Source organism: Plasmodium falciparum (genome assembly GCF_000002765.6).
Source record: "Plasmodium falciparum 3D7 genome assembly, chromosome: 10".
Classification (NCBI taxonomy): domain Eukaryota; phylum Apicomplexa; class Aconoidasida; order Haemosporida; family Plasmodiidae; genus Plasmodium; species Plasmodium falciparum.
This window is the reverse complement of record NC_037281.1, coordinates 228,756-246,612: the sequence shown is the minus strand read 5'-3', so window position 1 is coordinate 246,612 and position 17,857 is coordinate 228,756. Positions and strand designations below refer to the sequence as shown.

Sequence of the window (17,857 nt, the reverse complement as noted above, 5' to 3'; positions counted from 1 at the left end):
ATATATATATATATATATTTATATTTATATATATATATATTTTTTTTTTTTATATATATATAATATGTGTAAAGATCATGATGGATATTGAAAAGTGCCTGTGTTACTATAAAATTTTGAACGTGGATACAGATGCTTCGGTTGATGATATTAAAAAGAGTTATAAGAAAATTGTACTTCTGTATCATCCTGATAAGAACACCCATTTATGTGATGAAGATAAGAAGAGATATACAAACATATTTCGAAAGATTCAAGAAGCTTATGAATGCTTAACAAACGAGGTTCAAAGAAAATGGTACGATCGAAATAGAAAGAGAATTATAGAAGGTAGGGAAAGTAGTGAAGAGAAAAATTCAGGGAAGCAAAAATATGCATATAGTTATACCAATATAAATATTTGGAAATATTTTAATAATACATGTTATAATGGTTTTGATGATACAGAGGGAGGGTTCTATGATGTTTATGGTAAACTTTTCGATGATATAATAAAAGAAGAAAATGAAGAAATTAAAATTATGAATAATATAAAAGGTTGTCATAAAAATGGTAATAATCATAAAAAAAAAAGGGAAGATAATATGAATAGTTCTGATAAAAATAATACACAACAAGATTATCTTAACAATAAAAATAATGGTGATGATAATAAAAATAATGGTGATGATAATAATAAAAATAATGGTGATGATAATAAAAATAATGGTGATGATAATAAAAATAATGGTGATGATAATAAAAATAATGGTGATAATAATTATAATGGTGATGATAATAATTTTTATTTTATCAAAGCACCGCATTTCGGTAATTCATCAACATGTGGAAAAGAAATTGACGAATTTTATGAGTACTGGTCCAATTTTACGACCGTAAAAAAAGTAGATTACTCATATGAATATATAAAAACATATGAATATGAAAACCGAAACTTTCGAAGGAACTTAAAAAAAGTAAGTGAGAAAAGAAGTATAAAAGAAAAGAAAGAATACAACGAAAACATACGTTCTCTAGTTAATCACATTAAAAAATATGATATACGTTATATTAATAGAATTGTTGAATTGATCGAAGAAAAAAGAAAAAAAGTAGAATTAAGAGAATTAAAAAAAAAAGAAGAAATACTAAAGAGAAAATTATTATTTGAAGAAAATAAAAAAAAAGAATATTATGAAGAAATGGAAGAACAATATATATCATCATCATCATCATCATCATTAAATGTACATAAATATAATAATGAATGTAAAGATATAAATTATCCTTTTGAAACAAATAAAAATTCATTACCAAATTATACAAAGGATAAACAAAACGTAGATATAACAGAACCTAAAACACAACATATAAATCAAAAAAAGAAACACTTTACGGATGATGATAATATATCCAGTGTTCATGATGTAAAAAGAAACAATAATGATGATCAGCACTCTATGGATAGTCATAATGAAGATGAAAATAACGAAAGGGTTATAAATAAAATTATATATCGATGTGAAGTTTGTAGAAAAAATTTCAAATCTCTGAAGCAGTATGCTTCTCATGAGAAGTCCAAAAAGCACATGAATAATTTTTTGAAAAATGCATGTAAGTATGCTATGGATAATATGTTTGGAGATGAAAACAGGGAGGATCATATTAATGATCCCAAATGTCGTGATAATAAAAATAAAAAAAATAATGATGATGATGATGATGATAATGATGAAAGTGAATCCATACATGGTGATAATAATAATAATAATAAAAAAAATAAAAATGATGATGATGATGATGATGATAATGATGAAAGTGAATCCATACGTAGTGATTATAATAATGAAAGTGAATCTATACATAGTGATTATAATAATGACAGCGATTCTATATGTCGTAATTATAATAATGACAGCGGTTCTATACATAGTGATGATAGTAATAATAATAATGATAAGGATAAAGAAAAAAATGAGATAAAGGAAAAAAGCGATTCAGAATGCTCGTCCCAATCCTCCATTTCAAAAGAAAATGATGATATTTTATGGTGGTATAAAAATAAAAAAAAAAATAACTACAAAGATGTGTTAACTAGTTCATATAATAACTTAGAAGAAAATAATGTTGATATATTAAATGAAAAAATAAAAACAGATGATAGTAGTGATAATTATAAAAGTTCAAGGAAAAAGAAAAAAAAAAAAAAAAAAAATATGAATATAAAGGAAAGTCATGATAATATTATTAAAAATAATAATATGAATATTATAAATAAAGTAGATGAAGATAATAAAATGACGAGTGTTCATATTAGCAACTCTAAAAAATTAAAAGAAAATATAAAAAATCTTAAGTGTCAAATATGTCAACAAATTTTTGATTCTAGAAATAAATTATTTCAACACATACAAGAAAAGGGGCATTCAGCTTATAAAAATGTAGATACTAATATAAAAACAAATAGAGGAAAAAAGAAAAAGAAATGAGGAAAATATAAACATAGAAAAAAAAAAAAAAAAAAATATTAATTTGTGTATATCTTTATTTATCTTTAAATTGAAGACTTTTCTTTTTTTAATTTTTTTTAAATGTACATCATTGTATTTCTTTATATTATCCATTATTTATATATATATATATATATATATATTTATTTATTTATATTTTTATTTCCCTTCCTCGTTAATTTTATTCGTTATTATTATTTTCTTTTTCCTTTTTGTTGTAGAACATTTTTTTTTTTTTTTTTTTTTGTGACATGATTAAAAGTAATGAAAATAACACCTTGTGGTTTTTCAAAAATAAAAAAATTACACATTTTAATATGATCGGTATTTTTTTTTATAATAAAACATGGAAATAATACATATATATAATATATATATATATGTATATATTTATTTTTATGAGAATGTGTTAAGCATTATTTTAAAAGGTATATCTATATTTTAAAGTACGTAGTAAAAAGAAAAAAATATATTTCGATAAGGATAAATTATTTATGAACTTTATACTTTTAACAACTTCTCTACATATTAATAAACAATAATAATTATATATACATATATATTTACATATATATATATATATATATATATATATAGAAGAATATATAAATATTTGTTATATTTATTACATCAGCAAAATAAAAAAAAGAAAAAGATAAATTTAAATCTTTATAAAATAATAATATGTTATATATACATATGTATATATTTATTTATTACGATACTTTAGGTGTACACAAATATACATGAATGAGGGGAAAAAAAAAAAAAAAAAAAAAAAAAAAAAAAAAAAAAAACATACATAAATAAATAAATAGAAAATATATATATATATATATATATATATATATATATATATATATGTCAACCTTTTGTCATATATTTTAAATTTGTTATATAAACATATTATAACATATCACTGTAATTTATATATATATATATATGTATTTTTTATAATTATGATAATAAAAATATTTGATGAGCGAATAATAAATAATAAACTTAAAAATGTACATATATTTATTATTACATGTATGTATATACATAAAGTGTACGTATATTTATATATATACATAATATATATTATAAAAAATGAGGAAACTTAAAAAAAAGTGTTAAAATAAATATATATATATATATATATCACATATTTATTTATAAATGGTATCCCTAAATAATTTTTTTTTTTTTTTTTTTTTTTTTTTTTTTTAATCATTTCATACATATAATATATATATATATATATATATATATATATTATGGAATGGCGTATTTTAAATAATAACAAAAAAAAAAAATATATATAAAAGTATATTTATATATTTCATTTTGTACTTTCTTGATTTAATCATATATAGTTATATAAATACGATTAAAATGCTTTGAATGCTTTTTTATCTAAAATATTCTTTTTTTTTGTTATTTATGTATCATAATAAAAAATAAAATATAAATGTTAATATATATATATATATAATATTTTATATACTATGTAATAAAAAAAAAAAAAAAAAATGGAATTAATCTCTTTCCTTCTTTCATATATTAAAGAAGAACTATTATCATATTAATATATATGTGCCCTTACTAATATTTTTATATATTCGAAGAAATAAAAGAAGATACGTTTTGCATATATATATATATATATATATATATTTATAATTTATATATATTTATTGGAGTGTGTATAGGACACCTTATATGTTAGACCATACAAAATAAAAGGAGAAAAAGAAATTAGTTTTATATAGCTGTAATGGTTATTTATATAATTGAGTAAATATAATTATATATATATATAATATATATATATATATATATATATATATTTATTTATTTATTTATAAAAGCATCTGTAGGGGCGTATGAAAAACTATGGATAAAACTTTCGATTATAATAATATTCATGTAGATAATTTTGACGAACTGTACGATTTTTGTATTTCTAAGGATACGAATAAAAAAAAAATAAAAGAAGAAAACTATTTTTCAGAAGATACACAACAAAAATTTAATGACGATAAGGATACATGTAATAAAGAGGTGTTAAAAAAAAATACAAATATAAAACCTACAAAAAAACATGGGAAAAATAAAAAATCGGAATATTCTCCATGTAAAATAATAGAGGAAAAGAGGTTAGATATGTTAAATGAAAGTTTGGAAGATACGGAATCATATTATGATCGAAAAAAAAAAAATTCACATAAATACAAAGAAATAAATAACAGCAATAATAATAATAATAATAATAATAATAATAATGATGATAACAATAGTAAGAAGCATATTGATCCTCATGGTAATGATTGCATTCATCAAGGAAAACACAAGAATGAACATGAACAACAATATTATAGTAATAAGCATATGAAAAATAATTCAGAATGTTTAAGTGATATAAGTAGCTATACTGATATTAGAAGTTGTAATAATGTAGAGGATGGAATATATGATGAATATGATTTAACGAATAAAATGAAATATGAGAAAACAAATAAATATAAAAATAAAAATAAAAATAAAAATGGTTATAATAACAAATATGAGAATAAGAATAATTATTATAAAAATGATTATAGCAAATATTATAGTAATCATAAGGATGACACACATAATGAACTTTATGAAGAAGGTAATAATTATAGATATAAAAATAAAAAAAGTAAAGATGATTTAAAATATTATAGATGCAGATATTGTGAAATTGATTCTATTGATAGTGTTGTTCAATGTAATAATTGTAAGCGTTGGTTTTGTAATGGTTCTTATGGTACTTGTGGTAGTCACATTGTTACACATTTAGTTCGATCAAAACATAAAGAAATTAGATTACATAAAAATAGTTTATTAGGTGAAACAATTTTAGAATGTTATAACTGTGCATGCAGAAATGTATTTTTGTTAGGTTTCCTTCCGACATCCGAAGAAGGTGTTGTTGTTATTATTTGTAGAGATCCTTGTTTATCTAGTTATATATCCTTATATGAAAAACATGTCGGTCCTTTTGATGAACACAAAAGTAAGAGTTTACAAGATGATATGGAAAAGGAGATTTTGTTAGAAGATCACGACGTGGATAATGAAGAAATAAATGACGAACCTAATAAAAATAATAAAAAAAAATGTGAAAATATTAATAGTAGTAATGAAGATGAAAAAGAACATGAGGAGCCTATTAATTTTTGTTCCCTTAATCATCCAAGTGATAGTTCTGATTACTATCCTTATTATTATTATAATCATCATTCTAATTATTCGAGACGTGAAAAGAATAAAAAACATAATAAAGGATCAGAGAAGAAACACATGAATGTTTGTTGTGATGATAACAAAATGAAGGATTGTCAGAATAATAATAATCCCAATAAATATGTTGATGATGAAAATATGATAGATGGAAAAGATAATAAAAAATATGAGAAAAAAGGAAAACAAAATGATGTGTATAAAGAAGATGAAAAGGGGAGTTATATTAATAATAGTAATATTAATGATGAATTAAGGAAAATAAAAGATTGGGATTTAAAAAAATGGCAACCTGTAATTGAAGATCGTTTTTTTTTAGAATGGTTAGTAAATATACCGTCTAATGAAGAAGCAGAACGAAAAGGTAAATTATCAACATCTTATAATGTAAATAAATTAGAAGAATTATGGAAAAATAAAAAGGATGTGTATATAGATGAATTAAATTTTGAAATATTAAATGATGAACCTAATAAAGTGGAACTAAAATATGAAGATGCTCATCATTATCAATCCATATTTTCTCCTTTAGTTCAATTAGAAGCTGATTATGATAAATCGATTAAAGAAGGCCAGAAACAAGGGAATGTGAGTGTTCGATGGGATATTGGTTTAAATAAGAAACGATATGCTCATTTTATTTATATTAAAGAAGAGAGTGAATTAAGATTGGTTGCTGGTGATGAACTAAAAATATCTTATACATATCCAGATGGATCCGTGTGGTGTTGTGAAGGACATATATCTAGATTACATAATACAGAAGAAATTTCATTAGAATTAAGAACATCTTGTACATCTAATGGACCATGGGTAGATAATATAACAACCGGATTTACTGTAGAATTTATATGGAAGAGTACAGCTTATGATCGCATGCAATTAGCATTAAACGAATTTGCTTTGAATTCCTATTCGTTAAGTGGATTTTTATATCACAAATTATTAGGACATGATATATCTGAGGATTCTTTGGAATATAATAAAAATACATTTCATAAATTAATGCACAAGAAAGTAATGAGTATACGAAATTATTCTGCTCCTAATTTAGCACCTTTGAATCATTCCCAGATAGATGCTATAAAAAGAAGTTTATTATCTCCTTTATCTTTAATACAAGGACCTCCTGGTACAGGAAAAACGTTAACATGTGCAACTTTGGTATATCATTTGGTAAAGATGAATATGGGTAAGGTATTAGTTACTGCACCTAGTAATGTGGCTGTAGATCAATTATCTGTTAGAATACATAGAAGTGGTTTAAAGGTAGTTCGTTTGTGTTCTAAGAGTAGAGAATCGGTTCCAAGTATAGCTGAGTATTTATATTTACATAATCAGATGAAATTATTAAAAACAGATATTGCTGAAGAATTAAATAAATTATTAGAATTAAAAGAGGAAGTAGGAGAATTATCTCAAAAAGATGAACGTCGATTAAAAAAGTTAATCTTATTTGCAGAACATGAAATATTAATAGAAGCAGATGTAATTTGTTGTACATGTGTTGGGGCTATGGATAAACGATTAAAAAAATTTCGTTTTCGTCAAGTATTAGTTGATGAAGCAACACAATCAACCGAACCAGAATGTTTAGTACCTTTAGTAACAGGAGCAAAACAAATTGTATTAGTTGGTGATCATTGTCAATTAGGACCCATCATTGTTTGTAAAAAAGCTGCAAATGCTGGTTTAGGAAAAAGTTTATTTGAAAGATTAGTTATGTTAGGTATAACACCATTTAGATTAGAAGTACAATATCGCATGCATCCAGCTTTAAGTGAATTTCCATCTTATGTTTTTTATGATGGTAGTTTACAAAATGGTATTACTTTAAAAGAAAGAGAATATCCTTTAAAATCATTTCCATGGCCTAATGCTAAATGCCCTATGTTTTTTTATAATTCAACTGGATTAGAAGAAATGTCTGCATCAGGTACAAGTTATCTTAATAGAAGTGAAGCTTCTAATATGGAAAAATTAGTTCGTACCTTATTACAATGTGGTTTGAAACCATCACAAATAGGTGTTATAACACCCTATGAAGGACAAAGAGCATATATTACTTCATTATTTCAAAAAAATATTTCTTTTCAAAATTCGTCGGATATAGAAGTAGCTTCAGTAGATGCATTCCAAGGAAGAGAAAAAGATTTTATATTATTATCATGTGTTCGATCTAATAAAAAATTAGGTATAGGGTTTTTAAATGATCCTAGAAGATTAAATGTTGCCTTAACCAGAGCAAAATATGGATTAATTATATGTGGAAATGCAAAAGTTTTATCAAGACATCATTTTATATCCAGAGAAAAAATTAATGCAAATGAAACCATAACTAATGTAAATTCAGTATGGATCAATTTATTAAGTCAATTTAAAAAAAAAGATTTAATTGTAGAAGGTTGTTTAGCTAACTTGAAACCAGTAAATATAAATATACCTACACCTACAAAATTACCATCTAGATATACAAACTTTAATTATTTCCATAGTTATGATAATTTCCAAAAAAATAAAACATATTCATATCAAGATAAATTCAAATCTAATACTTATAAAGATAATAACACAAATACAACTAATCAATATAATAATAATAATAATAATAATAATAATAATAATAATAACAAAAATGATGATCAATTATTTAATTCTTCTCATAATAATCATTATTATTCTTCGTATTATTATTATTCACATTTTAATAAAAATCATCTACCAGACGAAAATACTAATTCACAATTTAATCTTAACCTTTCCAATTATAGTTATTGTAGTGACCATTTTATGAACAACGATTTGTATAATTATATTAATAAAAATAAGAAGAAAAATATTGTCAACTCATATGTTAATAATCTCAGTCAAATGTCTCAATTTAATGATTATCCAACCGAAACAAATCATAATAATGACGATCATAATTATTTACATCTTCATGACAAATATAATGATACTCTTGATGATGATAAGAAAAGTAGTAATAAATGTAATATTTCGTCATCATTGAATAATTCAGAATTTTCATATCCTAATAATAAAATGTCATCTAATCATTCTATAGATTCATATAATCATGATACAAATTTAATTTCCATGTCGAAAAATGCGGACAACTTATTACCGTATCTTTTCTATTATAAAAATAATCAAAACAGTAGTTCACAGCCATATATGTATTATAATCAAAATAGTGAACAAATAAATTCATCCAAGACACAAAAAGGTTTAAAAAATACGGTACTAAATAAATCTTCTACCTCTAATACGATGGTATCACAAAAGGATTCTATTATAGTTAATGATCAAAAATTAAATTGTGATAACTTGAAAAAGGTATCTGAAAATACGCATATAAATTAGTGATCCAATTGTTCTAGTGTGCACATAAATAAATCTCATTTTTTATGTATTACTTTTTCTTTACAAAAAATATATATGGGTGGTAATAATATATATATATATATATATTTATATATATTTATATGTGTATAATAGGTACAACAACAAAATGAATAAATAAATATATATATAAATAAATAAAATAAAAAGGAAGGAAAGGAGGAAAATAAATACTTTTATATGATTTATTTTTATAAGGATATAGTGAATTGGATTTTTTTTTTTATTATTTGTGAAATAAATATATTTATTATAATTGTACATAAAATAAACTAAGATATATACATATATATATATATATATATATATATATATATATGTGCTATTGGGGAAATATAATTATATATTGTCCTAAGTGCAATCATATATATTTTTATTGAGGAAAAATAGAAATTACATTAATGGACATTCAAAAAAAAAAAAAAAAAAAAAAAGAAAATTATATGTATATATTTATACATGTTAGAATTTTACTTAATTTATATGCCTTAATAAATTCATATATATTTTATATTTACGATGATTATCTCAGGAATTTTTATATTATTATAAGGAAAACATAAAATATACAACGTGAGTATAAATATATATATGCTAAATAATAATATCCGAAGGAATAAGATCAACATAACTGCATTTAATAATTCTTGAAAGGAAAAAAAAAATAAAATAAATTAAAATAAAATAAATTAAAATAAAATAAAATAAAATCCGACTAACCTGTTTTATAAAATAAAATATATATTTTTTATATATAATCAAGATACAGCTGTAATATTTTATATACAAATATATCTAGTGAACACAATAATATGGAATTAATATGAAATAATATATATATATATATATATATATATATATATATTTATTTATTTATTTATTAAACACATAAACGTATATATGAGGCTTACATAAAGCTCTTTTTTTTCTTCTTTTTATTATTATTATTCAAAAATGTTTAGTCAGGATATTTGTAAAATATATTTTTAATATAAAATAATAATAGTATATTTGTGTAAAAAAAAAAGACCTGTGTGAAATTAAATAAATATTACTACCTTAAATTTGACAATAATAAAATAAAAAGATATATATATATATATATATATGTATGTATTTATTTATGTATCTATTTATTTTATTTATATGTGTATAGTTTTTTTTTTATTTTTTCACCTTTTTAACTTAATTATAATGTTTGAATATATTATTCATTTTAGTAAGTACATAAAATAAAAACCATCCAAACAAATATAAGTTAATTCTATAATAATTAAAGATAGTGTTTTTCATAATGAAGGTTATGTTACATTTATTGTTTGGTTTATATTATATTTTAATATTATGAAATATTATTCTTTATTTCTTAAAAAATTTTAAATATAATAATGCAAGGATCTTAAAATGTTAATTTTGAAATGTAAATGATTTTCGTCATTTAATATTTTTTTTTTTACCTTACATGTTCAGAATTTTTTTTTTTTTTTTGGCTATAAACAACATGTCTTTCTACATAAATATATATATATATATATATATATATATATATATTTATAAAATACTTTTTTTTTTTTTTTTTTTTTTTTTTTTATTAAGAGAATAAAAGATTAAGAATGGTATATTATATTAGTTCCATTTATTTATTTACATTATCACAATAAACCTGATAGAAAGATTTGTTTGGAAAATTTCCGGAGGTTATTTTAATTTAACCTTTTAACATGGTTCAAGGTAAAAAATATGAAAAGAAAAGGAAAAATAAAAGGAAGGTTAATTATTTAAATATTTCAGTTAATAATTATAAATATGAATATAAATATATAAATATATATATATATATATATATATATATATATATATATATATATATTTTTTTACTAGTCGATTCTGTATTAGAAAAGAAATTTCTTTCTTTTGAAGAAGGGAAGGTTCTCGTAACTACAAGTCTAAAAACTGGAAGGGGCATAGAAATATTAAACAAATTAATAAATGACAAAAGATATTTAAGATATGTTTTTTATTATTTAAAATTATTATGTACAGTGAAACACATAAGTAAACACAAAATAAAGAAGAGTCTATGTACATTAGAAAATGTAATAAAATGTAAGGTACATAAAATATTCCATGATATATGTTATAATGTAAAAAATAAAATATTAATATATAACATAAAAAAGTATGATAAATGTTATTCTAATAGTTTTAAAAAGATAAAAGGATTATTTAAATTGGAAAAAATATTCAAAACATTTATGAAGAATATACTTATTGATTTTTTTTCAAAATGTCTTTTTTCTAATACATTGTCCTCTTTAAGAATAAAGAATAAAAATGTATTTAAAGAAAATAATCAAGGTAACTTTTTATCATTTGAAAGGGTTTATAAAAAAAAGGTTGGAAATAGTAATAGGTTTCCTTTTTTAAATGATTGTTATATGTATCATAAATATAGATATTATAATATATATCAAGGGGGTTCACATAACTATATAGGTATGTGTCCTAAATGTTACTTATTATTACATGATAATCATAATAAATCCTCTGAAAATATATATACAAAAATATATTCTTTCGATAAACAGAATATTGTACAGCCACTAATCCCTTATTATTATAAAAATTTACCATCAATAAAGGTATATCAAAACAGGGACAAAATTGCATAATAAATAATGTACGATTTTATTTTTTTCAGTTTTTTTTTTCTTTTTGCTCATTAAAATTTTTAAATCATTAACATAAAAAAGTACATCAATTAAAATATATATATATATATATATATATATTTTTATTTATTTATTTATTTGTGTAAATTATACGTTTATATAAATTTACCCCTGAAACGCTTTTCTATTTTTTTTTTTATATATCATGTCCAAATTACAGTATACACTTCTCCTTGCTTCAAAATTATCTATATAATTATAAGGCAAAAGAAAAAAGAAAAAGATTATTCATTCTATTTTAATATTTTTAGAAATGAATAAATGTTTTGGAATTATAATTTCTTTTTAAAGAATTGCTTTATTTTATCATTTCATATTTTGATAATATTTGGAATATCAACTTTCCTAAATTTGTTGCCAACCTTTAACGTTAAAGGGGATATAAAATCAAAAAAGAAAAGAAAGAAGGAGAAGAAGAAGAAAGGAAAAATGAAGAAACATATATCAGAAAAGTAAAGGATAATATAATAAAACGGCATATATAAAAATAAAATATAAATATAAATGAATAAATATATATATATATATTATGAGGTGTCTTTTATTATTATTATTATTATTTTTTTTTTTTTTTCTGAATTATATACTTTTGTTTGTGTTAACATATAGATTTAGTAAAGGTTTATGTTGCCTATTTGACATACTTCTGAGAAATCTTATTTACAATTTGTATTATGCATTTGATCAAATTAAAGAGAATAATTATATCAGGAATGTTGAGAATGAAAAGACGAAAAAACAAATATGTATAAAGAATTTGGACAAATCGAAGAAAAATATTGAAAAATGCATAAATTTAAGTTTAACCGTTTTAAGAATTATGCAAGGAAATAAGAATTATTTCATTCAGCATATTTTAGATAACTATGCTTCCATTAAATCAATTAATGTTGAGAAAAAGAATAAAAATAAATTTGATGATTCACATTTAATGTATAATATGTATAAATATTCATTCCCATTAAAAGAAGCATATAAAAATAGTTTTTTTTATGATATAAATATGGATGAAGAAAAACAAATTTTTATAAAAAATAGACATATTAAAGCTTATACTAATCAATTTAATATTATAGATACATTTATAGATAAACATAAGAAATATTCAAAGGAAGATTTAATAAATGAACTTAATAATTTGCTACATATACATTATTTGAATGATAGTACAATGGAAAGGGAAAATATTAAAAAGGAAAATCCGAAAACAAAGGACAATTTAATTGATGATGATTTAGTTACTAACGATTTGTTCTCAGAATATTTTAATAATTGTAAAAAAAGTAATAAACTGAATATTTTAATAAAAGAAGTTAATTTAAATAGTTTAAAAAATTTCCATAATATTCTATACAAAAATATTAATTTTATAAGGACATTTAATGAAATAAAAGATGATGAAAATAGTGACATGAAGAATATTGAATTAGCTGAAATATTTCATATGTGACAGTTGGAATATAATAAAAATGATAGATGCTTATAAATATATGTATTATAAAGATGAATTATAAAACATATACCAGTTTTTCTATTCTTAATACTTTTTTTTTTTTTTATTATTATTTTATTTTATTTTATATAATAAATGTCTATACACCAATTATTCGTTGACAAAGAATTTATGTGTGTACAATATTATTTTTTTTTTTTTTTTTTTTTTTTTCAACAACTCAACGGTGTATTTTCTTCAAGCAATGATTATAAAACAATACATCTTTATTTTTATTATATTTATTATTATTTTATTTTTTCTTCTTTTCATTATCTTAATTTTTATTTATGGAAAACTTCAAAATAAAAAATTCACACACATATATATATATATATTTATGTTTTAATATTTATATTTTATATGTCTTATTTATATACTCTAAGAATCGTAATATAATTTTATTTATAATTTTTTAAAAAATATGTATGAACAGTCAGGTGAAAAATCTATTTCCTCAGTTTATGAAGAGGAACTAGCGAAAGCTAAAAAGGTAAGGGGGAAAAAAAAAAAAAAAAAAAAAAATAGCCAAATATATTTTTTTAAAAAATATTTAACAAAATAAGGATAATGTTTAGCATTAAACATTATAACAATATTTCCTAACTTTAGATAATGGCTACATTAGAAGATATAGAAATTGATTTATATGAGGAGTTGATAAAATTAAACATCTTAAAGTATAATGCTAAAAGGGCATATATAAATTTAAAATTATTAAATAGAATAAAATGTTTCATATTTTATAATTTAATATCTTTATTTGTTACAGAAAAAATTCAAATTTGGAAATATATAAAAGAATTATTCACGAGATATAAAATATTTATTATTTTATATAATGTATAACAAAAAAAAAAATAAAATAAATAACAATAAAAGGAAAGAAAATAAAAGTAAAATGAAAAGAAAAGGTACAAAATTTTGGGACAAATAATATATATATATATATATATATATATATATATATATATATTTATATTTATTTATTTATATAACATTTTCATATATTTTTTTTTTTTCTTTTTTTTTTTTTTTTTGTTGGTGCTTCATTTAAATAGTGTAATTTTTCCATTTTTTTCCTGTATCAACTGCTTAGTTCTTGCTTGTCCAACTATTCTCTCTAATTCATATGTATGATATTTCGTATAATAACATATAGAAGATGAGTTTGGATCTTTAGATAAATTTTTAATTAACTCAGAATACATAAAAACAAACTTGGGAGGTGAAAAGAAAATAATATGATTGGCTCCTTTGAATGTACATCTTTCATAATAAATTAAACGCCCGGTTACTAATAAAATATTAATTCGTTTATATTTAAATAATTTTCTAATTTGTAATATTTTTTTTTCATTTGTATATTCATTAACTCCTTTAAATGAGATATCATTTTTTTTTAATAATTCGTGTATTCTCAAATATTCAATATATGTTGGTATAAATATGATGAGTTGTTTTATGTTAGTTAAAATATCCATAACGTTAGTTGAGAAAAAGTTTAAGATACTTTCCTCTATATTTAAAATATTATCACATTCGATTTTTTTAAAATATTGATTTATATTTAAAGAATTTCGTAAATCCAATAAAATGGATTTATCATCATTCTTTATAAATAATTTTAAAAATGATCTATAATTAATGGAGCTATGTATTAATGATATAAAGTTAGTATCTATAATACTTGATGAAATAATAGTTTGTCTATAATTTTTTAAAAAACCATTAATTACATATTTTGGAATTCTATTTATATTAGCACTACCCCATCTAAGTAATGGTTTGTTAATAAATTTTAAAACATTTTTTAATGTTAATAAGTTTTGCATTAATATAATATCAATTTGATCAATTAGTAAAATTTCAATAGATGATAAGAAATCATATTCATATAACTTTTTTTTTTTATTATTATTATTATTATTATTATTATTATAATGTTTGTTTTTCTTTTTTTTTTTTATGTTTTTATCTTTTCTCATATCATTGGTTAAGTTATTATTTTCATTGTTCATATCATAATCATCTGAACTATTTTCATCATATATCATATTATCTTCTCCTTCATTTTGTTCTTGTGAAGAATCATTTTCTTTAGATTCCTTAATAATTATATCTAAGCCTAATGGTGAACAAATTAATATATCACTATCACAGAATGGTGAATATAAATGTATTTTTTTATCACCTTCTAATATTTTTATACCTAATCTAAAACAATCATCATTATTTCCTTGATATATATTTATATAATCCAGTGTTCGTCTCTTTTTTGTATATATCTCTTTCATATGCTTTCTTTCATTAATCGCTATATCATACTCTAAAACAAATCTATTTTTATTTTTAGTTTCACTAGGTTTTATTAAATTACAAATTAGATCTACATATTCTTTTGCATTATATCTAAATGGACATAAAATTAAGATTTTTGGTCTAGCAAAAGATTCATCACAAAATTCTTCTTTTAATTCAATATTTTCTTGTTGAACATTTTGTGACTTTTCCATTTTTTCTAATTTTTTTTTTATATATTTTCTTCGTTTTCTTTTCTTTTTTAAATGATTTAATATATGAACAACATTTAATAGATTTATTAAATGACTGTTGAGAACATTTTTATTTGTATATAAAATGTCTACATATGAATTTATGTAATGAAAATAGCTTTTCAATTCAACATGTTCTATAATTTTTGATATATCACGAAATATTTTCTTCTTTTTCTTTTTGTGTTTGTGAACGTTACCATTATTATTATTATTATTATTATTATGATTTATTATTTTTTTTTTTGTTTTTTTTGTTTTTTTTGTTTTGTTTGTTTTACTTATTTCTATAGACTCATCATTTTGAACATTATTTATCATGTACGAATCCGTTACATCCTCGTCATCGCAAGAGTCCTTTTTATTTTCATCTTTTACAATTTTGGTAATTTTCATATTATAATAATTTTGCATATACTTATATATGTCACTATTAAAATAAGCTACTGGATGCTTAAATGTTGAGAGATAATTTTTCAAATGAAATATAATATTATCATTAATATTATAAAAATTTTCATTATCTAAGATACTCTTTGGTTTTGTATCTAATATATTCATTACATAATATGTTATGTAATTTTTTTCTAAATAAGGTGAAAAAAAATATGGTTTTATTTGTACATTATTAAATATTTGACCAGTATATTCATTTTTAATTTGTTTTTTAGATTTAAATATATTTGTTTCCAAAAACAAATTAGATTTAACATATATATCTTCAATTGTTTTATTCTTATACTCATTAGATTTATCGTTATCCTTTTGTTCATTCGTATTTCTTAATCTATTTTTTTTATTGTTCCAAAATTGTTCCATAAATGCTTCATCTATGTTTTGACAAAAGGAAAAATAATAATCCATCTTATTTTCACATAATTTATACGAATCATTTTTGTAGTTATCATATATGGATATACAATTGTATGTTTTAGAATAATTATACAATAGATTATTTTGGCTATTATTTGTGTCAAAATTATTGCCGTTCATAATATTTTCACTTAAATTATGACTGTTCAGGTTATTATTTGCGTCAAAATGATTGCCGTTCATATCATTTTCACTTAAATTATGACAATTTTTGTTATTATTGGTATGAATATTATTACTGTTCATAATATTTTCATTTAAATAATTACGGTCAGGTATATTTTTGTCATGTTCTTCTTTATTTATATTATGTATATTTTGCGTATGTGTATTCACATTTTTATGATTGATTGATGTTGTGTTATTATTATTATTATGTATGTCATGAGAATTATTTAGATATATATCATTTAATAAATTAAAATCATTAGATTGTTTATTTATATTATTAACTAGGAAAGACATATATATTTCATCATTTGTTTTTTTGAGAAGTCCCTTTTTTACATTATCATTTTGTTGTATATTATCTTTTGTTGTTGTTTGGTTTTGTTTATTTATTTTTTTAGATATTATATGATGATCATTATGATTACTTTTAATATCTTCATTTAATGAATGATTGAAGATTTCCTTTTTTTTTTTTTGAAGAATATTTAAGAATGTTTCATAATTACTTTGTTTGTTTGTTAATTTTTTATTTTGATCATTTTTATTTTCTAAATCTGTTTGGTCTTCATCGTGATCTGATGTATAGTAAGGGTTTCCCTTTGGTTTTTCTTCTTCTTTTTTTAATTTTTCATATTCCTTTAACAATATTTTATTAATTTTATTTTCCTTTTTATTAAATTCCTTATGTTTTGTATCCTTTATTATGGATTCATCGTTTGGTTTATTTTTATTGGTAACAAAATTTAATTTCCTTAATTTTTTTTTTTCTTTCTTTACAAATTCGAGCTCGTATAATTCATTCAGTGTAGTTGCTCGTTTTTTACCTCTAAAGTTTCTTTTTCCCATTATATGTATGTATATATATATATATATATATATATATATATA

At 20.6% G+C, this 17,857-nt stretch overlaps 6 protein-coding genes across 6 annotated transcripts; 5 read left to right on the top strand and 1 right to left on the bottom strand.

The window, feature by feature from the left end:
* Positions 1-77: 77 nt before the first annotated feature.
* On the top strand, positions 78-2,468 carry PF3D7_1005600 (DnaJ protein, putative; the record flags this gene model as incomplete). Its single annotated transcript, XM_002585353.1, has 1 exon — positions 78-2,468. The coding sequence occupies one exon, from the start codon at positions 78-80 to the stop codon at positions 2,466-2,468; it is 2,391 nt and encodes a 796-aa protein (XP_002585399.1).
* Positions 2,469-4,367: 1,899 nt separating this feature from the next.
* Positions 4,368-9,107, top strand: PF3D7_1005500 (regulator of nonsense transcripts 1, putative; the record flags this gene model as incomplete). The annotated part of the gene is made up of 1 exon (XM_024473274.1): positions 4,368-9,107. The coding sequence occupies one exon, from the start codon at positions 4,368-4,370 to the stop codon at positions 9,105-9,107; it is 4,740 nt and encodes a 1,579-aa protein (XP_024329085.1).
* Positions 9,108-10,867: 1,760 nt separating this feature from the next.
* On the top strand, positions 10,868-11,818 carry PF3D7_1005400 (conserved Plasmodium protein, unknown function; the record flags this gene model as incomplete). The annotated part of the gene is made up of 2 exons (XM_001347305.2): positions 10,868-10,877; positions 11,028-11,818. The coding sequence occupies 2 exons, from the start codon at positions 10,868-10,870 to the stop codon at positions 11,816-11,818; spliced, it is 801 nt and encodes a 266-aa protein (XP_001347341.2).
* A 321-nt stretch (positions 11,819-12,139) lies between these two features.
* PF3D7_1005300 (conserved Plasmodium protein, unknown function) lies at positions 12,140-13,328 on the top strand (the record flags this gene model as incomplete). The annotated part of the gene is made up of 2 exons (XM_001347304.1): positions 12,140-12,330; positions 12,488-13,328. 2 exons carry the CDS (start codon positions 12,140-12,142, stop codon positions 13,326-13,328), a joined length of 1,032 nt encoding a protein of 343 aa, XP_001347340.1.
* Positions 13,329-13,794: 466 nt separating this feature from the next.
* PF3D7_1005200 (conserved Plasmodium protein, unknown function) lies at positions 13,795-14,191 on the top strand (the record flags this gene model as incomplete). The annotated part of the gene is made up of 3 exons (XM_002585352.1): positions 13,795-13,863; positions 13,983-14,050; positions 14,143-14,191. 3 exons carry the CDS (start codon positions 13,795-13,797, stop codon positions 14,189-14,191), a joined length of 186 nt encoding a protein of 61 aa, XP_002585398.1.
* A 228-nt stretch (positions 14,192-14,419) lies between these two features.
* Positions 14,420-17,815, bottom strand: PF3D7_1005100 (uncharacterized protein; the record flags this gene model as incomplete). Its single annotated transcript, XM_001347303.1, has 1 exon — positions 14,420-17,815. The coding sequence occupies one exon, from the start codon at positions 17,813-17,815 to the stop codon at positions 14,420-14,422; it is 3,396 nt and encodes a 1,131-aa protein (XP_001347339.1).
* Between the last annotated feature and the right edge of the window lie 42 nt (positions 17,816-17,857).